The following is a 27124-nucleotide window of genomic DNA, read 5'->3' on the forward strand; positions in this document are numbered from 1 at the left end:
GTATAGTCAAATATGTATTGATTTGCATACAACTCTGAAATCACCAGCTTGTAGTTTGAAATACAGGAATAGCCAAAATATTTTATCTAAACTTTTATTAAGTGAGTTTATAAATAAATGATCATTAACTTAAATTTATTTTCAGTATTTTTTACATTTTTGTTTAAGGGCTACAACAATCACTGTTAACCTGTAGCTGGCTTAAATGTAGAAAGACTTTTCAAGTTTTTCAAAACAAGAGGCTTCTTAGGTATGCACCATTGTATGTATGTGTACAGACATATTTCAGGGGAAATTGCAATTTTGAAGTTTTATCACTCTTAGGTGAACAGTGGAACAGCAGAGGACTTTTTTTGTGTGTTAAGTCCATGTGGTAATTGTAAATATTTTAGGAACTTTAATTCATCTAAGTAAAGGTATAAAGGAAGCCAATGTAACACAGATATAGTGAAAGAAACAGAAATTAAGCCTAATTAATTTGTGAATATAGGTAAGGCATTGGTATTACCTCTGTCTTTTGTGCTCATAGACTAGATAGGACTTCTTATATTTTTAATTATTTTATGTATTAATGTTTGCTAGTTATATATGTTTGTATACCTGATGTTCACAGAGGTCAGAGGAAGACTGGATAGCTGGGAAGCTACCATATAGATGCTAGTAATCAAATTTGGGTCCTCTAGACATGCAGGCAGTATTCTTAAACACCAAGCCATCTTAGAAGACTGCTCTCAACTAAAACTAAAACAAGAATGGCTAAAGAATTCCGCAAGTTCCCTTATATGTTTAAGCTCCTTGGGTCAGACTTTTAAGTGAAAATGTTATTTTGTCACTGAGATTAGTCTGTTTCTGCCAGTTATCAATTTTTATCATTTTAAATTATGGTTAGATTATTGAACAGGTTTTTTCTTCTCTCTTGCTTTAAACTTTTGATCTTCTACCTGAAAAATTTGTTTCATTAGTGACTATTATAATTGTCCTTTATTTTATAGCAATGAAGCTGATGACTGCTCTGGTGAATGTTGCCTTAAACCTCAGTATTCATCAGGATAATACACAGAGGCAATATGAAGCCGAGAGAAATAAAATGATTGGGAAGAGAGCCAATGAAAGGCTGGAGTTACTACTTCAGAAGCGTAAAGAGGTCAGTTTTGTGGTAATTTGATCCTTTATAGTTTGGAAATGTTTGGTAAATATAATAGTTTCTACTGTTTTTTATAAAAAGAACATTTTTTAAGTTGGTTATGGTGGCCTGAGTCAATCATCTTAGTACTTGGGAAGGCAGTCAGAAGAGTCAGTTCAAGACCAACCTCGGCTGCATAGAAAGTTTGAGGTTAGCCTGGGGTATATGAGACCTGAAGTGTGTTGATGGAAGAATAGAAAATAAGCACCAGTCTTACATTCTTAAGATTTAGCTTCAAATTATTTTGTCTTTAATTATTAAATAAAATTATAATAACCACCACTGAGTAATGGAACCTTATGCAAACTTATTTTAGAAAAAGATTATCATAGTGTTAGGCAAGTCAGTCATTTGATGTCATAGGCTTAAAAGTACACTAAATAATCTCATTTGGGAGATAGCAAAAGTAAGTTTATAGAAGAAAGCCTCAGTGGTTTTGTTTTTATTTGATGTATAAAGCAATCCTCTAAGATTGGTGTCACTCTACTCCCCCTCTTTCTCAGTGCAAGGGAATCCAGTCCAGAAGTTTATATGTAATAACCAATCAATCTCTCTGAGAGCTTCTAGTTCTTTAGGCTTGACAATCTGATTTTTGTAGATGTTATAAAAATGTCTTTTACATGGATATTGGTTTTTACATTCATTTATTTTCATTTTATGGGTAAAGGTGTTGCCTGAACAGATATTTATACACCACATATATGCAGTGCTCATAGAGTCTAGAAGAAGGAGTTGAATTCTCAAAGACTTGATTAGCAAATCAATGTGTACCACCATGTGGGTGCAGGGAATTGAACCCAGGATCTCTGGAAGATTACCCAGTGCTCTTAAACACTGAGCCATCTCTTTAGCCCAAGTTGTCTTTTATAGAAAACTTTTTTTTTTAACTAATTGGAAAGAAAATTTGTGGTTTGTATTACTAAATCTTTTAATTTAAATAATTACATTTTCATAGAGCAAGTATGTATGTACATATAATGAGATTTAACAAAATTAGAAAGCAAAAACTTATAATGAAATTATTGTATGGACCAAAGCATCTTAAGCCCATTTTACTCATGATCTACCTTACCCTAGAACTTTTAACAGTACTTGGGTTTATAGGTATATAAAATAGATGTACAAATTAAATATCCAATGTTGATTAGAAAACCATAAAGAAATTCATTTTTAAAGAATTGTTTGGTTTGCATTTAAATTTATTTTATATTAGTGATGAATTCAGATTTGTATACTAAGGAAACGTGTATACTTATTTATTTTTACCTATCAAACTAAGTCTACCTTCTATGAGAATGGCTTAGTTGGATGGTGTTTGTTGTACAACCATGAAGACCTGAGTTTAGATTCACATCACCCACATAAAATGCTAGGCTTAGCAGCACTGTACTGCAATCCTAGCACTGAGGAACTAGAGACCGGACGATCCCTGCGGATTGTTGCTTATCCAGTTTCACTAAATCTGTGACTCCAGGTTCAGTAAGAGACCATGTCTGAAGAAAAATAGAGACATGATTGAGGAATACAGTATGACAAGGAGCTAGGTCTCCACCTTATATGTACACAAATGAACATATTTACCCACATATTTCACACATACATAAACATGTACAAACACAAAAAGAATTAATTTAGGTTAAACTACTTGATACTACAGAACATAAAAGTATCTTCAATGTCTTTTAGAGTTATCACTATTTTGATCTTATAATTGTTAATACTGGAATGCAGCTATATATAAGTATTTAGTACAGAACAGGTGTATGTTTAGAACCATTTTAGAAACTATAGGAAATGTTTTTCATGCCAAAATTCATGGAAGAGGTATTTGTTCGTTTGTTTGTTTGTTTGGATCATTTTTTTCAAGACAGGATTTATCTATGTAGCCCTGAGATTTAACAGAATATGTAGTTCAGGCTGGCCTGGACCTCAAAAGAGATCTCCCTTCTTCTGCTTCCCAAGTGCTGGGATTAAATGTGTGTGCCACTATGTCTATTTTTGTGAAACAATTTGAAAAAGAATTCAATAATAACTACACACAGAATGCCATCCTCAATTTTCTTCTTCAGATTAGTCTGCCATCTTTATACACCTCCTTGGACAAAGTCTCAGTATAAAATAGTGACAGATTCTGTGTTGAAATGTACTATGAATGAATGATCTCTTGGTAGAGTTTCCTGCATACTCCTTATTTTAATATGAAATTCATGAGCACAGGTGCTCTTCCCCTACTCCGTTTAATTACATTTTGCATTTTCATCTTTGAATATCTCAACAGAATTTTGAATCATTGCTGAATTATTTGACATGAAATTCCATGACAATTTGTAGTATTAACAATTATATAGATATACAATAGCAAATATGTTGCTTTTGCACAGTAAATAAATTTAAAGCTTAACTCTTATCAATAATGTTGCCTAATATGTATACCTCTGTGATATACTCTTGTGTTTTGTTGCTGGATTACAGCAGTGTTAGATAGGAGTTCTATATGGTATTATTCCTCATATTTTGAGAACTATGCCTAGATAAGTTACAAACAACGGAGATGAGAGTAATAATTTGATGCTTTGTAAAGGAGGAAATGCCATGTAAATCAGGTTGACCCCTGAAATAATGAAGGCAGAAATAAGTCCAAAGACTTAGTTGGAGAGATGTTTAGAAATATAGGATGATTTCAAAAATAGATTATTCCAAGGAAATATAAAGTTGACCAATGTCTTTTGCCTTTCTTCCTTGTTCTTTTTCTAGCATGTATGTTTTGAGAGAAAGGAGAGGTTCCAAAGAGAATGTGGCAGAACTACACAAGCTCTACTGCTAATTTTGGACTTAAGTTCTATAGTCAGCAAGAGGTTGATTGCTACTAGGAATGAGGATAATGAGTAGTTTAAAATAATTGGAATTAATCATTCCAAATAAAATAACCAATATTTCACTTTTCTTTTTCATTGTTTTTTTTTTCCATTTCAGCTACAAGAAAATCAAGATGAAATTGAAAATATGATGAACTCTATTTTTAAGGGGATATTTGTTCATAGATACCGGTAAGGTATTTTAATCATTTAGAATTTTTTAAACCTAAACAGTTGTTGTTTATTTATAGCATAGTTTATATAGCTATAAAACTCTTTTTACTTCTACTTTCTTTTCTTTTTTGGAAAATAGCTTTGTCTATAAATACTAATTTAATAATTGGAGGAAGTTTTGCCATCAGTGTTACTGAAGCACCCTTGCTAACTCAACATTTATTACTATTGGAGATACACTATGTACGTACGTTCTCACTGATGTAAAATGAATGAATATGATCATAAAATTAATACGGCTTAGTAATAAACAATTGAGTATCATGACATTTGATATATTTTAGTGTCCTACCTTTTACTCTGTGTTAGTATCTTGTTGTGTGGTCAGAATATCAACTTATCTTTGTTATAATACCAGAGCAAACATGGGAGAAATAAAGGACCAAAGAATTACTCATATAGTAAAAAGTATGTTGGTTGAGATGATCCCTTAAGCAAGGAAGTCAAAACTAAAGAATACATTACAACGAATTAATATAGCATATATATGTAGTTTCTTAGTTATATTTAGTAAGTGAAACAAGATCAAAAGAAGTATCACTTTCAAAAACTTGACTTCATGTGTGTATAATGGTGTGTGATAATTTAATAGAATATTTTAACACATTAGAAAAAAACCTATGGAAATAGAGGTAGGTAGTACTTTTTGTATAGATTATTGTTAGGAACTTTGAATTCATCATTTCATTCTTTCATCATATATGACCTTTCTGAGATTTCCTTAAGTTTATTAGTGAGTATCTTACATGATACGTGGTAATTTTTCTTTTGATATTTTTAGAGATATTTCTTGTTAAAGATTCATTTTTAATTATGTGTATAAATGTGTCTGAGTGTGTGAGTGTGGTGCTCACATAGGCAAGGAAAGAGTTTTCCATTCTCTGGACCAGAGTTAGAGGCAGTTATTAGCCACCTGGTTTGAGTGCCAAAAATTGAACTTTAGGTCCACTTAAGAGCAGTAATGTGATCTGAAAAACTGAAGTATCTGTCCAGCTTTTAGAAGTTATTTTCTTGTTCTTTTTATAATTTGAATATCATTTCTCAGTCAAGACCATTTTTTATCACTTATATTAGGTATCATTCATCTGCCTGAGTGTATGTATCTATATGGCTCAATGATTTGAAACATTTACAGTAATTATATTATTCAATACATAGTATATGTCTTTTTCATTTGTGGTAGATCTATGTTTAGTGTGAGGGAACCTCTATATTATGCTCAATATTATGGCCATGTAAGTTTACGTCCACATGGTATGGGTTTTTCTATTTCTACATCATTGCCAACATTTTTGTATGCAAATTTTTTATAATATCCAGATTTTCCAGGCTGAGATTTTATCTTGTAGAAGATTTCTATTTTCCTCAATAATAGAATTTTTAAATGTATTTGTCAGGTACTTGAATTGTTTCTTTTGATTATATTCATTTGATATAATTCTACTTGTCAATTTCATTTTTATTTCCTGAGCTTTGTTCAGGGTGCGAACTGATGTCTTATACATAAAAAAATTGTCACTGGGTTGGGGGGTGACCTTCCCCTTCTCAGAAGTGAAGGAGGGAGGGTGGACTGGCAGTAGAAAGGGACTGTTATGGGGGTAAAAAGCCAATAAATAAATTAATGGCAGGGGAAAAGCCAACAACAAAATCCCACATGTTTGTACTAATGTCTTTAGGAATTTTCCTGTTTCTTGTAATAGTTTTGTAGTTTCTGATTTCAGTTTTATCTTCAATTTTTGTTTCTGGCTTTTCCCTAAGAAGTAGATTGGCTATGATTTTAGAAGTATGGGGCCTTTTATTTAGTGTTGGGTAACTTTTTCAGTTTTCATGTTGGCAACAGTATCTGTTGGTATCTCAGTGGCCTTGGTACCTGTAATTCTGGTGTTTTAATGGTACTTTGTATTTGGGTTTTTTTTTTTTTTTAAAGATTTATTTATTTTATTTATATGAATGAGTACACTGTAGCTGTCTTCAGACACACCAGTAGAGGGCATCAGATCCTAGTACAGATCCTATCACATGGTTGTGGGCCACCATGTGGTTGCTGGGAATTGAACTCCAGACCTCTGGAAGTGCAGTCAGTACTCTCAACTGCTGAGCCATCTCTCCAGCCCATGTTTGGGGTTTGTTTTTTATAAAGTGGGCTGAGTTTGCTAGTGTCGCTGAGGTTATTAGGATGCCAGTCAGTTATCAGAGTTCACATGGAACAAGGTTGCTTGTATGGGCCAGGTACCTCTGGACCATCAGCAGATCTGAGTAACCTATCATTTTCTTAGGTGCTCAGGAACTTTGAGTTTAATAGTGTCAATGTTTGGGAGCAGTAGTGTCTAAGGTGCCCAACACTGCGTATGGATGGAATTAGTGACTTTTGGGTCTTTCAGGAATTAAGTCTATCATATCATGCTGCCTTAATGCTTCCTTGGACATCACTGGGCTTAGCTTCTATGAACCTGCCCACTTTACTTTCTTTTATGGTTTGTTCAGCCGCGCATAGGATCCTTAGAAGGTCATAGTACTCAAGGAAGGCTGTCCAAGGTACTTTCATCTGACATGAAAGGGTCATCTTGCAAAACTGTGTGGTTAATCTCAATATTGTGCTATGTAACTAGTTCTAGCACAAAAGGCATAATGTAAGCCAGGCTCTTATCTCTGGGGCAATACAGTAACATGGTGACTCACAAGGTCCCCAAATGTGGTTCATGGCCTTTGAGTGCTATAAACTCTTAGCAAATGCTAGCATGAGTAAAACCTTAACCTTTCTGTGCCTGGTGACACCATCATGATTTAAGAACTAATGTAAAAAGATGAGAAAGTGAAGTGGGTGTTGATTGCTTAGTTTCCTTCTTTATATTGTCATCAATCAGGATTCTGTAGTTCTCACCCCTGTTCCTTCTGCACTCTTGCATTCTGCCTCAAAATTTCTAGTGAAGTGACTTCTTTTCTCTTGAATAAAGAACACCCATCTTGATCACACCCAATTTTTCTCTTTTGTGATGGCTACAATCTCAAAGACTATATTGACGAAGTATTAAAGGGAAATTTTTGTTTGTTGTCTATATAAACATTATCTGTACCCATCAGATGTACACAGATAGGTAGATTTGCCGTTATAAAATAGGAAACACTTGTAAGTACTGCAAGGATTTGGAGATAAAGTAACTCTTGATAAGAATGTAAATTAGTGTGGCTATTAGAAAACAGTGTGCAGATTTCTCAATCAAATCAAAATAAATTTTTTATACTGTTTATTAATCCCATTACTGAGTATGTATGCAACTTAACTGAGAATGATATGTGTCTTTGTTAGGGTTTCCATTGCAGTGAAGAGACACGATAACCAAGGCAACTTTTATAAAGGACAACATTTAATTGAGACTGACTTACAGGTTCACAGGTTCAGTCTATTATCACTAAGGCGGGACTCATCAAGTAGACATGGCACTGTTGAGGCCAAGAGTTCTACATCTTGTTGCAAAGGACGTCTGGAAAAGACTGTCACCAGGCAGCTAGGGCGAGGGTATCAACGCCTATGACACACTTTCTCCAAAAGGCTACAGCTCCTTATAGTGGCACTCCCTGGGTCAAGTATATTCAAGCCATACATTACACTCCCTGGCCATCATAGGTCTGTGATGAGTCTGTGGTGGCCATAAGTAGGCATAGCATAAGGCAAATCATACTTGGTCCAACTTAAAAGACTAGAGTTCAAAGTCTCTTCTGACATTCATAGAATCTGTTAACTGTAATTCCTTGTAAAATCAAAATAAAAAAGCACATCACATACATCACATCACAGACAAAACAAAATGACATAGTGAGGAAATCCTGGGCAAAAGCAAGACCAAAAACCATCTTAGCAAACTTAGCAAACTACATTTTTTTTTGTGATGTCAAAGCACTCATCACGTCTCCAGCTTCTTTCTGCACTAATGACCGCAACACACTTCTTTCTTTTGGGCTGGTTCTACTGTTAGCAGCTTTCCTCAAAGGTATCCCATGGCTCTAGCATCTCTAACATCTTGGGGTGTCCAAGGCTATCTGGGCTTCTTGAAAGGCGCTGGGTCACTTTTCCAGTTCTGCCCTCTGTAGCACTGTAGGCTCTGGTTGATCCCCTCCACTGCTGCTGCTGTTCTTGGTGCTTATCCCATGGGACTGGCATCTCTAATACAATGGGGTCTTCTGTTGTGACTAGGCTTTACCAATAACTTCTCATAGGCTCCCTCTATCGTGCCAAGACTCAGCTTCTTTGCATGACCCTTTCAGTCCTGGGCTGTCAGCTGCAACTGGGGCTGCACTTTTACCAGTGGCCTTCCCTGACTTTTCACAGTGGCAAGCCTCAGCTGCTCTCAGTGACTCCTTCAGGGCTTCAAAACCAATAACACCTAAGTGACTCTTGCACATCACCAAGTCCAACTGCACCACAAAGTACCAACGTTGGCTATCTCTGAAACACAGCTTCTATGTGCTCTCAGAAAACACTTCCCAGAAGATTTTACCTCAGTGATGCTGATCTCTTCTTAATCACTACTAATTTCTTAAGCAGGCGTGCTCCCAGTAGTCCTCCCTTCTAGTTTTGACTCTAAAGCCAGAGCCACAACGGAGTTGCTGCTTGCTTGAGCTGGAACATGGCCTACTTGCTCTGTTACATTATTACCAGCTTTCTGTTTTCCAACTCCTTACTGCCTAAGTTTGGTGGTCCTGGAACTTGCCAATAAGGCCACACTTCCTAATAGTGCCACTTCCAGGACCAAGTGTATTTAAACAACTATATTATATCAAAAAGGTAACTTGTTTAGAATAGTAAAATTCTTAGTATTCAGGATATGTAATCAACAGAAGCATCTTAGTTACTTTTCTGTTGCTATAATGAAGTATGCTGAAAGAGTAATTGTAAGCCAGAAAAATTAGATTTTCTTCATAGTTAAGGATACATTCCATTATGTTGTGAAACTCAAGGCAGCATGAGTTTAAAACAGCTGCTCAAATTGTGTGGGCTGTCAGAAAGATGACGATAATGATTGCTTTGCTTAGCTGCCTTTCTACCCCATTTTCAACTGTAAGGTGTTTGGTTTTGCTCTGCTTTGTGTGTTTGAGGCATGGTCTCCCCTTGCAGGCCTTCATGCCCTTTAACTCAAGTGCAGACCAGACTGGCCTAGAACTCACATAGATTCTCCTTCCTCTGCATCCTGAGTGCTGGGAATAAAGGCATAGGCCACCTTAACCATTGACAATATTTTTCTTAAATACAATATTTTTATTAATCCTTTGAGAATTTAATATATGTATACATTGCATTTTGCTCCAGTTCACCTCCCCCAACTACTCTTAGATCCATTTTCTACCCGTCTATTTCCCTTTTTAAAAAGTAATCCACTGAATCAAGTTTGTTTTTTCTGTAGATTAATGATAGGCCCATCTACTGGCATATTATCTACTTACCAGGGGCCACATCTTTAATGAAAACACTCTGCTTTCCCTAGCAGCTAACAACTGTTGATAGTTATCACCTAGGTGTGGGAGGTTTTGCCAGGCTTGATCCGTCTGATGCAGTTCTCATGAAGTCAGCCACAGCTACTGTGAGGTAATGATCACAGCTGTGTTGTTAGGGTCAGAAGATACCAATTCTCCCCTTTTTTTCTGGATCTGTGCTTCTTAAAGTCTTACTGCCTCCTTTTACATGACGGTCCCTGAAATTTAGGGTGAGGGAGTATAATATAAATAGCCTATTTATGGCTGAGCAGTTCGTGGTTTTCTCCTTTTTATGTAGTCCAGAACCTAAGTCCAGGGAATGGTGCTGCCCTCCTTTACAGTGGATCATTCCATGTTAATTAACCTAATCAAGTTAATTCATTATAGACTTGATGAAAGTTAAATTAACCAGCCACAAAAAGAGAAATACTGCGTTATGTTCCTCTTATTTGCAGCTGATTTAAATATTAATGTCATAAAAGTAGAGAAAGTACTGTTCATTGCCTAATGGTCAACATAGCAGTGAGAAAGGCAGAAGTAGATTGTGTAGTGTGATAGCACAAAGAAAGACTAAGTCATAGTATATATTGTATAGTATAATGAATGTAGTTAAGGATATGTTTGAAAATACTCCTTCCCCAGGAATATTTTAGATGTTTTTTATTTATTTGTTTGGTTTTTTTTTAAAGGTATTTGGTGGACAATTCAGGCTGGTCTTAAATTAGTAATCTTCCTGTGTCAGCCTTCCAAACAAGCTAGAATTACAGGTGTGTACCACTGTGCCTGTACTGAATGTTCTTACAATTAAATAAATATTTAAGATAATACATATGCCAGTTACCCTGAATTTGACTAAAATAAAGTATTTATATACATGGAGAATTATGTCACATAAGTATATAATTATTGTCAATCAAAACTAAATCTGTAAACAACAGATTGACTTGTATGTTACTAACTACAAATCTTATGTATATACTATTTGATAGGATGAGAAGATTCTCAAAACTTAATTTGTTCAGTTTTAATTATGCATATCGGATTCATTTCTGTTTTGAGATCGTGAGAGTTTTTCTTTGACATGACAATCCTAATTGGTTTTTCCATATTAGACCATATTTATATAATGAGAAAATCTTAGATGATTATGTTTATCATTGGCTTTCAAATTATATGGGTTTGAATTTGTTTCTAGTTTAGTAAGCTCTTTTACAGGTACTTTCTTGGGTGCACTTAGTGAATTCATTACTGTCATAAAGTATCAGTGATAATAAACTTTCAAAGAACAGTTCATTTTGCCTCATATTTTAGAAGCTTTAGTTTATGGTCGATGGTTTTCTTTAGTAATGGGCCCTAATGAAAGAACTTCTCATGCTGAGGGCCACGTGATAGCGCTGCTCATTTTGTGGCTCTGACATAAAAGAAAGGAAGACATCTGTGTTCCTTAGAAAGAAGAAGAAGCAGTGTTCCACAGTCCTCTTCACAACAAACTCAGTACCTTACAAACTTCTGCCTTTGCCCTGCCTGGCTTTCTACCATGTTTCAGTAGCTCAAGGCAGTGATCTAAGCTGTTAGCATAGAAACTCAAATTGTACCTAAGAATTACTTGGCATACTAGACTCATAGAATCCATTGTGAAATGATCACTTCTACATTGTTCTCTGAGTGAATTTTTGAAAGATGACATTGTTTTTATATGTGGGAAGATACACCAAGCAGCCCTCTGATCCAGGGTTTTCTTGTTATAAGGAGTATCAGTCAACTCAAATTTGATAACGCATGTTCTTAAGCCAGTGATGTAAAAATTAAAAGTTATAGTTGTGCTCCTGATATTTTTTTCATCCTTTTAATATCTCTAAGACTGTCAGTGGCATCCACTTACTCATGCTCAGTTTGGTAGTGTGTGTTCTCTTTGCTTTCGTCAGTGTAATTAATGACATAATCTGTCTTGTCGAATAGCTGTAGGGTTTCATTAATTTTATTTTTCATTTTATTGATTTCTGCCGATTGTTTCCTCATGTCTCCTTTGGTTCTAGTTGATTATATTCAGTCATTTTTTTCTATACAAACTTACTTATTACAAATTTTATATTCTTATTTTCTGTTTTTAGATTCGTTTTATATTTCTGTTTTTTCTTGTTTAATATCCTCTTTCTCTGTTTCATCTGATATTCTCTGACAGAGTTTAATAGGAAAATTTTCACTAATGATTTATTTGACTTGTGTTATTTTAAACCAGCCTAACTTCTGAACATTGTAGGTATTCTGATTTTTCTGCCATTGCTCTCTAGTACCTATAAAGATATGCTGTACTGTTACTTTCCTGTTCATTATTTTTTGTCATGAAATGTCCCTTTTTAAGTTGCTTTTTTTTAATATAACAAAGTACCCTCTCTATCTACCTTTCCCTTCCTTTATTTTCATCATCTTTAAAATTTTTTATGTCTTTCAATATGAAGTATGTCTCTCATAAACAGCATATATTTGATCTTTTATGCAGTTTAAAAGTCAGTTATTTTCTTTTGTTTTTGGTTTGGATTTCAGTATGAATCATAAATATTAGAAACTATATCTCATTAATCTGTCTTAAATTTATAAATGTAGTTTGTTCAAGCATCTATGGTCCCTTTTTGCTTTTGTTTTCATGTATATTTTATCTGTATTCTTACTACCTGATGGTAGTGTTACAGTATCAGTGTATATAGAAGGAAAGAGAAAAAAAACTGTGTCGTCTTTGATGTAACTTCTTGTTAACAGTTTTGATACCTTTTTTTATTAACCATTTTATTCGTTTACATTTTAAATGATATCCCCTTTCAGGTTACCCCTCCACAAACCCCCAACCCATCTCCTCTCCCCTCACCTCCCCTCACCTCCCCTCACCTCCCCTCACCTCCCCCCTCTCTATCTTTCTCTCTTTTCCCCCCTCCTTTTTGCTTCTATGAGGGAACTCCTCTACCCACTCACCCACTCCTGCCTCACTACTTTAGTGTACCCCTATGCTGAGGCAGCAAGCCTCCACAGGACCAATGACCTCATTCCTCCCATTGATGTCAGATAAGGCCATCCTCTGCTACATATGTATCTGGAGCCATGGCTCCCTTCATGTGTACTCTTTGGTTGGTGGTTTAGTCCCTGGGAGCCCTGGGTGGTCTGATTACTTGATATTGTTGTTCCTATGGAGTTACAATCCCCTTCAGCTCCATCAGTCCTTCCCTTATTTCTTCCATTTGGATCCCCAGACTCAGTCACATGTTTGGCTGAGTATCGGCATCTGTATGAGTCAGGTACTGGTAGAACCTCTCAGGGAACAGCCATATCAGGCTCCTGTCAGTAAGCACTTCTTGGCATCAGCAATAGTGTTGGGGTTGGTGTCTGCAAAGAAAGTAGATTCCTAGGTGAGGCAGTCTCTAGATGACTGTAGAGTCTTTGTTTTGTTTTGTTTTGCTTTGTGTTTTGTGTTTTTTTTTTTTGTTTGTTTGGTTGGTTTTTTTTTTTTTTTTTTTTTTTTTTTTTTTTTTTCCCGTCCCTGTCTTTCCTTTGGTCAGGAACATTTCTGGGTTGAAATTTTGAAGATGCATGGGGGTGGCTCCATTCCTCAGTTGGGAGTCATGCCTATCTACTGGGGGTAGTCTCTACAGCTTGTGTCTCACCTTTGTTGAATATTTCAGCTAAAGTTATCACCATTGGGTCCTGGGAGCCTCTAGCTTCCTTGGAGTTTGGAATTTCCTAGTGGCTACCTCCAGCCCTCCTCCCCCACGGCTACGATTCGGTTCAATTTCCTGACCCTCTGTACTTCTCTCTAGTCCCTTCCAATACCTGTTCCTGCACCCTTTGTTTCCTTCCCCCTTCTCTCTCTGTTCCAGGTTCCTCCTCCCTCTTGTTCCCTGTTCTATGTAGAACTGAAGCACCTACACTTTGGTCTTCCTTCTTCTTAAGCCGCATATGGCTTGTGGGTTGTATCGTGGGAATTCTGAGCTTTTGGGCTAATATCCACTCTTGAGTGAGTACATACCATGTGTGGTTTTTTGTGTCTGGGTTACTTTACTCAGGATGATATTTTCTAGTTCCATCTATGTGCCTAAGAATTTCTTGAAGTCATCGTTTTTAATAGCTGAATAGTACTCCATTGTGTAAATGTACCACATTTTCTGTATCCATTCCTCTTGTTGAGGGACATCTAGGTTCTTTCCAGCTTCTGGCTCTTACAAATAAGGCTAATATAAACATAGTGGAGAATGTGTCCTAGTTATATGTTGGAACATCTTCTGGGTATATGCCCAGTAGTGGTGAGTCCTCAGATAGAACTATTTCCAGTTTTCTGAGGAACCACCAGATTGCTTTCCAAAGTGGTTTTACCAGCTTGCAGTTCCACCAACAATGTAGGAGTGTTCCTCTTTCTCCACATCCTTGCCAGCCTCTGCTGTCACCTGAATTTTTGATCTTCGCCATTCTGACTGGTGTAAGATGAAATCTCAGGATTGTTTTGATTTGCATTTCCGGGATGACAAAGGATATTGAACATTTCTTTAAGTGCTCCTCAGCCATTCAAGATTTCTCAGTTGAGAATTCTTTGTTTAGCTCAGTACCCCATTTTTAATAGGTTTATTTGATTCTCTGGAGTCCAACTTCTTGGGTCCATTGTATATTTTAGATATTTGCTTTCTATTGGATGTAGGGTTGGTAAAGATCTTTTCCCAATTTTTGTAAAATACTGAAATCATTCTACATTAGTTTTTTCTTTTGATCTGAAGAAAACCTTGTTGTTATAAACTCCTTATAAAGCAAGTTGCCTACCATCAAATTTTGTCATTTTTATTTATCTAGACAATTAATATTTCAGCTTTATCTTTGAATAATGGTTTCTGTCATACAGAATTATTTGTTCACATCTTCAAATTTTTCTTCTAACCCTTAAATGTCATTATAACCTACTAGACTTATTTGTTTAAGGTTAAGAAGTTGTATCTTTGTCTTAATATTCCATTGTATATGAATCAGTTTACTTTATAGCTCTCACAGATTTTATCAGAGATTTCAACACATTGTCAATTATGTGCCTATAGGCTTATCCAACTAAGTCATGGGCTCATTCAACTAAGCTTTTGTGGAACGTCTTCATTATTTTATAGCAAATTTTAGATGTGGTAAGCACTCATACTTTAAAACGATATGTGTGTGTGTGTGTGTGTGTGTGTGTGTGTGTGTGTGTGTGTGTGTGTTTTTACACCCCCCCCCAACACACTTTTAAAACAAGATCTCACATAAGGCCAGTGTGGCATCAAACTGTCCTTTGTTAAGGTTGGCCTCATTATCTGTCTCTACCTCCCAAATGGTGATATTATAGCATTTTTAAATTTATTTATAAACTATAGTGTCAATCCTTAAAATTCCTCCTATTTCTACCTCTTTATATGAATGACCTTTTTGTCTATAGTACTGACTTCATGTTATTCCATCATTCTTTGTTAATGACTACTGATTTACTTTGCAACAGTGAACAAGTCTCCAGTCTTACCATTTGATATTGTTAATAATTTTAATAGCTATTCTTATTTGAATGGGTCTCTTAGCTTTTTGTTATCTGAGTTCTGTTATGGGTAGTGATATACAGTCTTTTCTTTAGATATTCCTGTTAGCTATATGAAGGCCTTCTCTTAAATATCCAGTAAGATAAGTTTTTCATTTTTAATCATTTTTTTTATTTTTATGTTAAACTTTTAGGTTTCCTAAAATATTGTGAGTATTAACCCCTTAACAGATTTTTTTAAACAACTATTGTCTTCTATTCGGTAGGCTGGTCTGTTACACTTTTATTGTTTCTTTGGCTGTGCAAAAGTATTTTAACTTGGATGAAATCCAACTTGCCTTTTTTTTTTTTTCCCCCTTTGTTACCTATGCTTTTTGGAGTCATGGATATGTGAGACCTGTTTCAAAACTCTGGTGCTTGCACCCTCACTCAGGTATAGACATAAAAGGAGATGTACTATTGTAATAAAACAGAGAGCATAGGAGTAAACCAGGAATTCACGGCTAAGTGATCTTCCTCAATAAATACTGGGAGAATATCTTTTCAATAAATATTATTGTGAATATTAAATAATCACATGTAGAAAACTGTTTAAAAGAGGATTGTCTGATCTCTTGTGTACCACGGTGCTCTCGTGGCCACATACATGCAACATGCCAGGGGAAAGTACAGAGTAGTGACTTTGGATCCTGGGATGGTCATGAATTTCACTGGAATGTCTTTCATCGGTGTTTTTATAGCTGTTACTATACAAAATATTTATCTCTTTTTTTAATTTTATCCTTAAGTATGTTATTGGATTTTATGATATTATAAGTAATGTTGGTTTCTTGAGCTCAATTTGAGACCATTTGCTGTTGCTATATTAAAATGCTTCTTATTTTATATGCTGCTTTTATATCCTGTAACTCTGCCAAGTTCATTTATTCTCACAGTTTTCTGGTGGAGTCTTTTGAGTATTTCTATGTATAATATTCTCATCTGCAAACAATGAGAAATTGACAGCTTAGTTTTCAATTTGATGTTTTTTTAAATCTCTTATTCTGTCTGGAGGCTTTGGCTGGAACTTCAGTACCATAATGAATAAAATTGGAATTGTTTCGTTGTTTTGTCATAATTTTTTCACATACTTTGCTCTGATTCAATCTTGGTTATATACGGTACATACTGTAATAAGTTCTCACTTAATATTTTACAAATATTTTCACTTCTTTGAAACAATAAAATGTCTATACTTAATAAAACTCAGAGTATTGGCAGTGATAAAGCACCTGCTTTGCATATGTGAGTGTTTAACTTTGAGTTCCATCCCTTCCTATATTAAACAAACAGAAAAAAACTTTGTATTTAAATTTAGCATTTGGGCCAATGTACTGAGAGTTTCCATTTAGTTTTCTCTTTCCTTGAAGGCCAGCCAGATCTTTGGTCTTTCTCTGTCTTGTGTTTTATGAGCTTTGTTCTTCTTTATAGACTTTTTCTGTGTATATGAACATGTATTTAGCATACTGCTTCCAGTCATATTTCCCTCTTCTATACCAACAAATGTGTTGGTGAGCACATTCGACCCTAGAACTCTCACAACTGCAGCTGGGTTGTTAGTTGTTTGAAGAAACTGTTTTATATCAAAGTGTCAGAAACTTCCATTTTAAAAAGTTACTCAAGGTTTGGGGTTTTTTCTTTTTTGTTTTTGTTTTTGTTTTTTTTTAATGGATAAGTGGAAGGCAGAATTTTTTTAGATCTGTCATTACCAATTTTGACTTTTTATATGGAAATTTAGATGAACATTTTTGGTTTTGACTCCTTTCAAAGAATAGATTCACTGTCTTTGATTTGTCTTGTTACTATGGCGAGAAGTTTGCTATTGTTATTTTCTTACAATACTTGTAGTTAATTTAGCTTTTTATTTTGGCTATCTTTTAGACTTTTGTCTTGTTTTTACCCTAGAGGATTTTTTTGGTTTTGTTTGTTTGTTTGATTATGATACTACTTAGTATCATTTTCTTCATCTTGCTTTTTTCTCTTCAGATATTGTATTTATATAAAACTTTTTTAACATGAACTTTGTCATAATAGATTTGTTCTATCTAACTTGTTTTGTGTTTTGTATGATTTCTACTTTTTTGGATTGGGATTTTTGCTTCTTGATCAATGTTTGTCATTTCATGCCTCATTTTTATTTTTATCTAATACCAATTATTATGGATTTTGTTTTTATGTCTTTTTATGGACACCAGTTATTTTTAATTACTTAGGTTTGCTAAGAACAAAAGCAGTATTTAGTCTGCAGCTAACTTTCCCCAATTAATATATGTAGAATTCAAAGTATTCCCAACTCTGGATTTGTTCCATCTATTCTTTCACTATGTAAGAGTGCTTTGCACATGTATGGACATTTTAGTACATGGCTAAAGAGTTGACAGATCTCCAATTCCTACTTTCTCTCTTCAACTTTCTACTCTGATACCATGATACATAAGCCTTACTCACCTTGGCCTGTCTAAATTCTCAGTTCTTTTTTGCTTCCATCTGGTGTACGTCTTGGAGTTACCTTGTTTCAGCTCACAGTGCTGGTACTTAGATGTATAAGTATGGACCAATCTCAATGCTTCTTCATTTCCTAGAGATCGTTGGTTATCCTAGCAGAAATGCATAACATTTTTATTTTTGCATATTTTGTGCTTTATATTTTGTTTCCTAGGGTTTTTTCTTCAAGTAAAAATATATAGGTACATTTGTTTGTTTGACCCTGTCAGATGTACCTATGTTCTTTTTGCTGTTGTTTGTTTTTTGTTTTATTTTTGAGGCAGAACCTTTTTTAAAAGCCTCATCTGCCTTAGAACTCAACTCAGAATAACACTGATGTTTCTCCTCAGTCTATTAGCTGCTGTATTTAAAGGGCTACACTAACAGTTCTGTGTTTCTTAGTGGACCCTTCAGAGAGAATCATATTTGGACTTTTCTCGGTGTTGTCACTTCTTTTTCCTAATGCATAATGCAACAAAATGAGGTGTAACATGGCATCAATTTTATAAATTTATTGCTTTTTCCCCCCTTCTGGAAACTTATTTCAGGGTTAAGAAAACATTCTGCTACATAGCTATGTTCATAGTCCTAAAAAGTGTGATATTGTAACACATTTAAAATAAGTTGTTTGTCTCGGGTGTCTCACACTATTTCTTATGGTGTTTTTTAATAGCACTAACCTTTCTTTTTACTTAAAATTTCATTTTCAAGTCTTACTGTGAGTCACTTTCTGTGGTCCAAAATTTTTATTAACGATGTACATAATAAAAGATAGTATGTATGTGTGTTAGCAACTTCATTAGATGTTTAATTTCAATTTCATCTGAGTTAATTTTATTTATCCCCTATACACACACACACACACACACAAACACTTCATGCAATTTCTCTGTGGTTACTCTATTTTAAGGGAAAAAAATGTTAGAGCACAATTTGACATAGAGCTGTTTGAGCTAGGAAGGAGCTCATTGTATGCTGTGTTTCATGGAGTAGATCTCTTTGAGATACAGAATTATTCACTTCAGAGCTCAATTTTTTTCTATATAAGCAACAAAACTACTGGTTTCTCCCACAGATCTTATATTGCAATTATTTAAGTTTAGTCTAATTACAGGAAAAGCTGCTATCAGTGCATTGAAAGAACTTTTGTTTTTAATTGACTAGAGGACGTTCTTATGTCATTGTAAGCAGAAAATAATTAAGTTCCTGTTTGTCAATAAAGCAATCTAAATCTAGTTTTAAAGCACTATATCTACCCCACACTCAAATTGTTAATATAGTTAGTTAAAATTAGTGAAGTTTTTTCCATAGAAACCAACATGTTCAATTACACTATAAAATTGAAATAAAACAAAAGATTAATATAATTTTACCAGATTTATACTTTTATAGGTGTTGTTTAAGTTTCCAAGTAAACGTTATTCTGAATTCATTTTGCTGTTCATTTCAAAACCCCAGTGCCAAAATGCTATTGAAAATTAATCTGTTCTTAAAATTTTTGTTATTTTTCTTCATGTCTTAACTTTTTTGCATTTTAGTTTAACATTTCTACTGTCTGATTCTTTAGAATACCTGTCTGAATGAGATGGAGCCGTTGAAAGTAGAGATTGTACATACAAAATAATTTTTGTATGAAAATTAAGAGTTTTGAAAATTAATCCCAGCACTTGGGAGGCAGAGGCAGGTGGATTTCTGAGTTTGAGGCCAGCCTGGTCTACAGAGCGAATATCAGGACAGCCAGGACTACACAGAGAAACCCTGTCTCGAAAAACCAAAAAAAAAAGAGTTTTGAAAAATATTTTTATATCAACAGTTGTAATGAACTCAAGATTTGAAACTACTATTGTACTCTGTCATACCCTATGTACTAAAGTATTAGTTCCTAGAGGACAGAAAATTTTGTTAGGTATGTTTTCCATGCTACCCAGGTTTTTTTGTTCGTTTGTTGGTTTTTGTCAGATTGATATTTAGAGTCACTTGGGAAAAAAATTTTAATTGAAAAATGCCTTTGTTGCTTTGGCCTGTAGGCAAATCTGTAGGACATTTTCTTGATTGATGTGGGCAGGCCTACAGGGGTCTTTGTATAAGAAAGCAGGCAGAGCAAGCCAGTAAACAACATTTTTTCCGCCATGGCCTCTGCAGTGCATCAGTTTCTGCGCTGACTTCCCTGTATGATATGCTACAAGCTGTAAGATGAAATAAGCCAATTTGCTTGTGGTTCATGTATTATCAAAGCAATAGAAACCCTAAGTCATATATCTCAGTGATCATAAAAGAAATGACATTTTATTTGAATTTGAAAGAATAATCAGTATATATAATCAGTGTAGTACTGATTATATTACAGGCATCAGGTCACCACAATGATGTAGGTGTTGATTCATTTGGACTCTGTCAACTAAAGAGAACTGATTTGGGGGCCCAACCACAAGACAATTGGTTGCTATTAGATTAATGATTAAAATTCTTAATATTAATTAAAATACCAACTTATCCCTAAACTCAGCATTATAAAGGAGCTATTATTATGTCATAGTTTGTATAGATTAAGAAATAGAGAGTGGCCTAGCTAGATGGTTCTGGTTACTAGGTTGCCTGTATAACTATACATTTTACAAAACTAGAAAGCATTATTTTGAGTTGGTTGTGGTTAGCATTTTTGTCTAGTCTCTGCCCCACAGTTACCTGGCAATAGCCAGGAGGTATGCCTGACTCACTATAAAGGGGGCTGCTTGGCCCCTCCTCTCTATCTTTTTTTTTTGGGGGGGGGTGGTTTTTTTCGAGACAGGGTTTCTCTGTATAGCCTTGGCTGACCTGGAACTCACTCTGTAGACCAGGCTGTCCTTGAACTCAGAAATCCGCCTGCCTCTGCCTCCCAAGTGCTGGGATTAAAGGCGCATGCCACCACCGACAGGCTCCTCTCTATCTTTTCTTCTTGCTCTTTCTCTGTCCTCTAGTCTAGCTCCCCCTCTCTCCCCATTCCCTTCCCCCCTCTCTCTCCTGTGCTCATGGCTGACCTCTGCTCTGTGTTCTATGTCTCTCTGTCTTTCTCTCTCTCTCTCCCTCCCTTTCTCCCTTCTTCCCCCTCTCTCTGTCTCTGTCTCTATCTCTCCTTTTCTCTCTTTACTTCCTCTACTCCTCTCCCCATGCCCTGAATAAACTTTATTCTATACTATACCATCCTGTGGCTGGTCCCTCAGGGGGAAGGGATGCCTCAGTATGGGCTCACAGAGGCACCCCCTTCCCCCACACCTGACTACACATCCACCAAACATACTCCTTCTCTATTTTTATAAAACACAACAGTATGCCTCTAATCACAAAATTGCTGGGGGTGCAGCAACAGTACTGTAGGTTTGAACTGCTCTAGAATGTCTGATAAAAACCTTTTGAAAAGTTTAAAGAATCCCTCCACTCCTAACAAATAAAAGAGAAGCAGGAACAAGGAAGAGGAGAATAAAGCTGGCAGAGGAACAGGGGAAGGAACAGGAAGTATTCTGAAACTCTTTTGTTTACATGGTAAATATTTGTAATTTATGCATGGTCTGATTTAAATGTTATCCAGTACTAATATCTACTGAAATGCCACAGGTTACCTCATTAATATTTACAATTTAATTTTTAATTTATATGTCAAGATGAATTTAAAATTAGAGACATTGTTCAAACTACAGTCCTTTGGTTGAATTTGGAAGATCTTTTTCTAAGATAGCTTAACTCAACTTAAGTGATAGCAGAAGGACTCAGTTACACATTGCATGGAACTCCCCAAAGGGAACCTGAATGCTAGATGGCATGTAGGTTTCCTACCAAGAGATCAGTAGCTAAGAGATGACAAGTTTCTCATACTGTCTTTCTGACTTAGGTTCTGGCATCAAAACTGTTCATTTTGACCATGTTATATTCATCACTGATGAGTAACTTGGGTTACTCATACTGAAGGAAAGGTAAACAAATATCCACCAGAGAGAGACCCTTAGCATGTTTTTGTGAACATATTTTGAAAACACCACACAAGGGCTAGGGAATGATGGCTCAACAGATATGAGTGTTTGGTATACAAGCCTGAGGACCTGAATTTGATCCCCAGATCTCACTCAAATACCTACTTTACTACACTTGAGAGACTGACGCACAAATTGCCAAGAGGTTGAGACCAATAGAATACAATGAGACCTTGCCTAAAAGGAAAGAGAGGGACAAATAATTTATCTGAATATGGTGACACACACCTATAATCCCTAGTACTTGGTGGTGGCAGGAAAATTGCAAAAAATAAATAAAGAAGTGTCTTAATGCAAAGTTAAAGCTGAATTTTACTTCTAATTTTAATATTAATGTATTAAAGTTACTTAAAATTGAACATAATAAATGAGAAACCTTAAAATTTGATTGAATGCCAAAAGATTTAGTATTTACGGTTTTTTGTTTTTGTTTTTGGAGACAAGGTTTCTCTGTAGACCTAGCTGCCATGGAACTCACTCTGTAGGGCTAATAATCTGATTTTTCAAAAAGGTGAAATTAATTTTTTTTTTTTTTTTGAGAAATTACCTTAGAGTAGGAAAATCATCTCAGGACAACTACATTAATGCATGTTTTGAGATAAATAGATATAATTCTAAAATGTATGGGTTTTCTGCCTCTTTTATTTTAGCTAATGTGGATTATTCTTCATTGTTCAACCTAAAACATAAATTAACCAATGATAAAAAATAACCTGTGTGTCATCTGAAATGTAAATAAATAAAAAATAAATAAAAAAGAATCTGACATTGGCCAAGACAAGGAAGTAGGCTTCAGGCAGGAATCTCACATAAGGCTAAAACAAAGAAGTAATTTCAGGCAGGAATCTTATCTATTAGCTAAAACAAGGAAGTAGATTTCAGACATGAAAATGACTTTGGGCTAGGACAGGGAAGTAGGACTGGGGAATGTTCTTGGAAATTTGTTTTTTGCCTTGCTTGTTCTTTGACTATTTGTGTTTATTGTCTTGCTTGTTCCTGGACTATTTGCATCTATTGTGTTGCTAGTTCCTCAACCTAGAACTGACCTTAATACGTGCATGTAATTAAAATGGTATAAAAGCAAAAAGGAGGAGAGGCGATGGGATAGGGGCTTTTGGGGGGCAGGAATGGAGAAAGGGGATGACTGAACTGTAAATAAATAAAATATCCAATAAAAAAAGAATATGTAGTAATGTTTGTAAAATAAACTTAGAACTTAGTTGATGAAAAAAAAAGACTTGTGATGTGAATGAAGTGATGAGATATGTTTCATAGAAATACAAGCTAAACTACAGATTTCCTTACAACTCAGTAAATGTCTCGGGTTTTAGTTTTGTAAATTTTTTTACATTTTTACTTTTTATTATTTTATGTGTTGGGTATATTTTACCTGATCCTATGTTTGTGCACCAGGCAAGTACAGTGCTAAGGCCTGAAGGAGTCATCTCAATCCCTTGAAATTTGTAAAGTTACAGATGGTTGTGAAACTTAGGTGTAGATGTTGTAAGTCAACCTGGGTGCTCTAGAAAAAGCGGATGGTGCCACTTCTGCAGCCCTTATTATGCCTTTCCAAATAATTGGCTGCTATATGATTTTGTCTTGGTAAATATGTAAATTAGTTTATGGTGGTTACGAAAGTTCCTTAACAATTGTACAAGCCTATTCTGGTTAACAGTTGTTTAGAAATAGTTTTGAACTCTTGTCACTTTGGTTTTTTTCTCAGAAGATTTAACATTATTGAAAACTCTAGTTGTTCTGTCATAAAACTCTTAAATGCCATTCCTGCTCCAATGAAGATAGTATGTTAGTGTTTGTTATACTTGGAGTTAATAGTTTCTGCTTTTATAAAAACCAAATTTAACAAGATATTTGTATTGAAGACCTTTTGCAGTGTGACTATAAAACAGTATTCAGAATATTTACATTGGGCTTTTGAGGTGCTTCATTGCAATCACTTGAGGCCAAGGCTACTTATCTGAGTTTAATTCCTGTAACTTGTATGTCAGAGGAAAAATACCAACTGTTGTAAGTTTTCTTCTGGCCTCCGCACTTATGCCATGGCATATGTGCAGACCCTCTAAAAGCAAATTGAATAAATGTAATTTTTAAATTTTAAGGAAATATTTGTCTTGGACTGGGAATGTATCCCAGTTAATACAGAACTTTCCTAGCATTCAGAAAGTCCTAGATTCAGTCTCCAGCACTGAGTAAAACTGCTTGTAATCACAGCTCTTGCTTATCATCCCTGCACTTGGGAAGTGAAAGCATGAGGATCAAAGGTTCAGGGTCATCCTCAGCTACAGAGATTTGAAGTCTAGACTTCATATCTTGAGATCGTGTCTCAGGAAAGGAAAGAATATAATTTACATCTATTGAAAACTAGTTGGAATACATTCAAGGTTTCTGTCTAATTTAGAGGTTTGTCTTCTTCTGTCTCATTCAGTGATGCAATTGCTGAAATTAGAGCCATCTGTATTGAAGAAATTGGAGTATGGATGAAAATGTATAGCGATGCCTTCCTAAATGACAGTTACCTAAAATATGTAGGATGGACTCTTCATGATAGGGTAAGTTGGTGACTTCTGATTTTGATGAAGAGGTATTTGTGTTTATATTGACATGACAACAGTCAAAATTGCAGTAGTGTATTATTTTTTTAAGAGATGTAATAATATGAAATTTCAGATAATACAAATAACTATTGATCACTATTATGAAATTTAAGACAGTGGTTTATGAGTCTCCCTTGGATGCAGTGCTTTCTTGGATTTTACTGAGGACTTGGTATATCTGTCCTTATAAGAGAATATATGCATTATCATCAAGAAGGTAATAGTCTCTTTTTCAAGGATCAAAGGTGATTAGTTGTATATAAAATTAAACTTTCTCATTTGGAATTCTGTTGGGTTACAGTATGACTTTTGAAGTCAGAGGTAAAGCAGATTTGTTAGAGCCCTTGAATTAACTAAGCCTATTTTAGATTGATCCATCTCTAGCTTTTTAAAAAAAGACTTGGTTTTAAAAGAAATCTTATGATTTTGACTCCTACAAGAAATCCTCAAAATAACAAAAGATGGGATTGATAAGTTACTGAATTTTTTCTGAATAGTGGTATTTCTGTAACCTTAACTACCAGATTTTCATAAACACAAGAATTTTGTTAAGTTTGTTTTAAATTGTAGTATTTTTAATTGACTAAGATACAGCAATTAGAACATTTTAAAAATATTACTACATCTGTAGGTCTAGAAAGAAATTTGGTAATAATATGAAGACTTGTTTTCTGTGTCTTGTGCCTGTTGATGTTTACTAGAAAAATACTTAGTAAATAATGCTGGTGACACGGCTCAGCATATAAAAAAGCTTATTGTTCCATTCTGACAACCTAAGTTCACATAAAGGTAGGAGAGCCAGTACTATTTAGTTGTAGTCCATCCTCTACATATGTACTTACACATACTATCATACGTGCACATATAGACACGGGTGAATAAATAAACACATTCTAAATATTTTAGTATTACTAGTGTTGAAAATTCCCACTGTTGTTGCAATTATTATTGAAAGTTCTGTTAAAGTTCTTGAATGTGTACAGACAGACTTTCATAGCTTGATTGCTTAACATAACAGATTTTCCATTTCAGTACCACAGTATAAGGATGTTATAATTGCCCCCCCACCTCTTCCCCAATACAAATTTCTGGTAAATATATAATTCTAGACTGGACTGCATGCATATATATATATATATATATATATATATATATATATATATATATATATATATATATTTCAGTGTTTTTCATGTATATTCTTCATGTGAATTTAGACCTTTCTGTTAAGCCTTCTTTGGATTGATCTGTGAACTTTTTTTACATTTTGAAAGAATGTAGAATCATAGTGTACCTACATGAATGCTTTCATATGCTCTAAATAAGTCGTGTTAGTCTTTTGAATGTATTTGAACTGTAAAACTTTTATTCTCTCTCACTTCCATCTCAGTGCTTCCTCCAGTCTCCAGAGAGTATTTTTCTATATTTATGTAACACTTAGCAATTTTAACTGATCTTTATAAATGACCACCAATTCTGGGATGATATTAATTTGATGTTACTGTAAACGTCATTAATTTTTAATCAAATATTTTAGATTATTTTTATTTCATTTTATGTATATGGTTGTTTTGCCTGAATCTGTATATGTGATTTTTGTGCATGTCTGTTACCCAAGGAGGTCAGAATGAAGTGTAACTCCCCTGGGACTGAAGTTAGTGATGTTTGTGAGCCACTATGTGGGCGCTAGAACCTGGATATGGGTCTTCTGCAAGAGAAACAAGTGTTCTTAATTGTGGAACCATCTCTCTCTCTTCCAACAATTACCAGTTTCAAAGATCTTTCATTTTTAATTATGTGGCAGTGGTGGAATGAGTTATTTGTATGTGTGTATGCAGGTACCTGTCCAGTCCAGAAGAGGGTGTCAGATCCCCTAGAGCTTGGGTTACATCCAGCTCTGAGTCATACAGTATGGTTCCTAGGAACCTAATTCAGGTCACTGTAAGAGATAATGCAGTCCAGTCTAAAATATATTTTCCAGAAGCAAGACAGATGAAAACCAACAGAAGTGTTATATTCACACACAATGTATCAGAACATCTGGAATGGAGTCAGTCTTCTTCTGCTGTGGGATCTGGGGATTGAACTTAGATCATCAGGCTTACACAGGAAATGCTTTCACCTGCTGAGACATCTTGTTGCATTCTGAAAAAAATTTTTTTTCCTTTTGGTTTCTTGAGATAGGGTTTTTTTCTGTGTATCAGTCTATAGATCAGACTGTCCTTGAACTCACAGAGATCCACTTGCCTCTGCCTCAAGTGCTGGGATTTAAGACAAGTGCCACCATGCTGTCTAAAAAATTTTTTCCCAAAGAGAACTTTTCAGACATACTAATAATCTATAACAAACACATATAATACTGTACACCTATTTATTATATTCAGTTGTTTTTTCCTATTTACATATATGAGCATTAAAATATTTATGAATCAATTAATATAAATTAGATAATGTAATAAATAGAATTCAGTGAGGCTTATTTGTAGTGATACACGGAAGTGCTTTATCTTTATGGTACCATAATAAAACTTGGTCTAGAGAATAGAGGTGTCCCCAAAATCAAGTACCCAACTTGGAATTTTTATTCTAAGAAGATATTTTACAGTGTTCTAACATGGATATCTACTAATTTAATTGGTAGGACGTTCCTATAGTTTGTGCTAGACACATGATATATAAAGTACCACGACGTGAGAGTAAAGAGTTGTCACTGA

The 27124-nt window shown here is 34.9% G+C and overlaps 1 protein-coding gene across 4 annotated transcripts in view; it reads left to right on the top strand.

The window, feature by feature from the left end:
• Positions 1-27124, top strand: part of Stag1 (STAG1 cohesin complex component) — a 328230-nt gene that overhangs the window by 175247 nt on the left and 125859 nt on the right. For all 4 annotated transcript variants that reach the window (XM_034483824.2, XM_076917691.1, XM_076917690.1 and 1 more), the window contains 3 exons: positions 993-1144; positions 4157-4230; positions 24242-24365. In XM_034483824.2, coding sequence (XP_034339715.1) covers positions 993-1144; positions 4157-4230; positions 24242-24365 — 350 coding nt within the window. The remainder of the gene's footprint in view (positions 1-992; positions 1145-4156; positions 4231-24241; positions 24366-27124) is intronic.

This window comes from Arvicanthis niloticus, chromosome 21, assembly GCF_011762505.2.
Source record: "Arvicanthis niloticus isolate mArvNil1 chromosome 21, mArvNil1.pat.X, whole genome shotgun sequence".
In the NCBI taxonomy this organism is placed as follows: Eukaryota; Metazoa; Chordata; class Mammalia; order Rodentia; family Muridae; genus Arvicanthis; species Arvicanthis niloticus.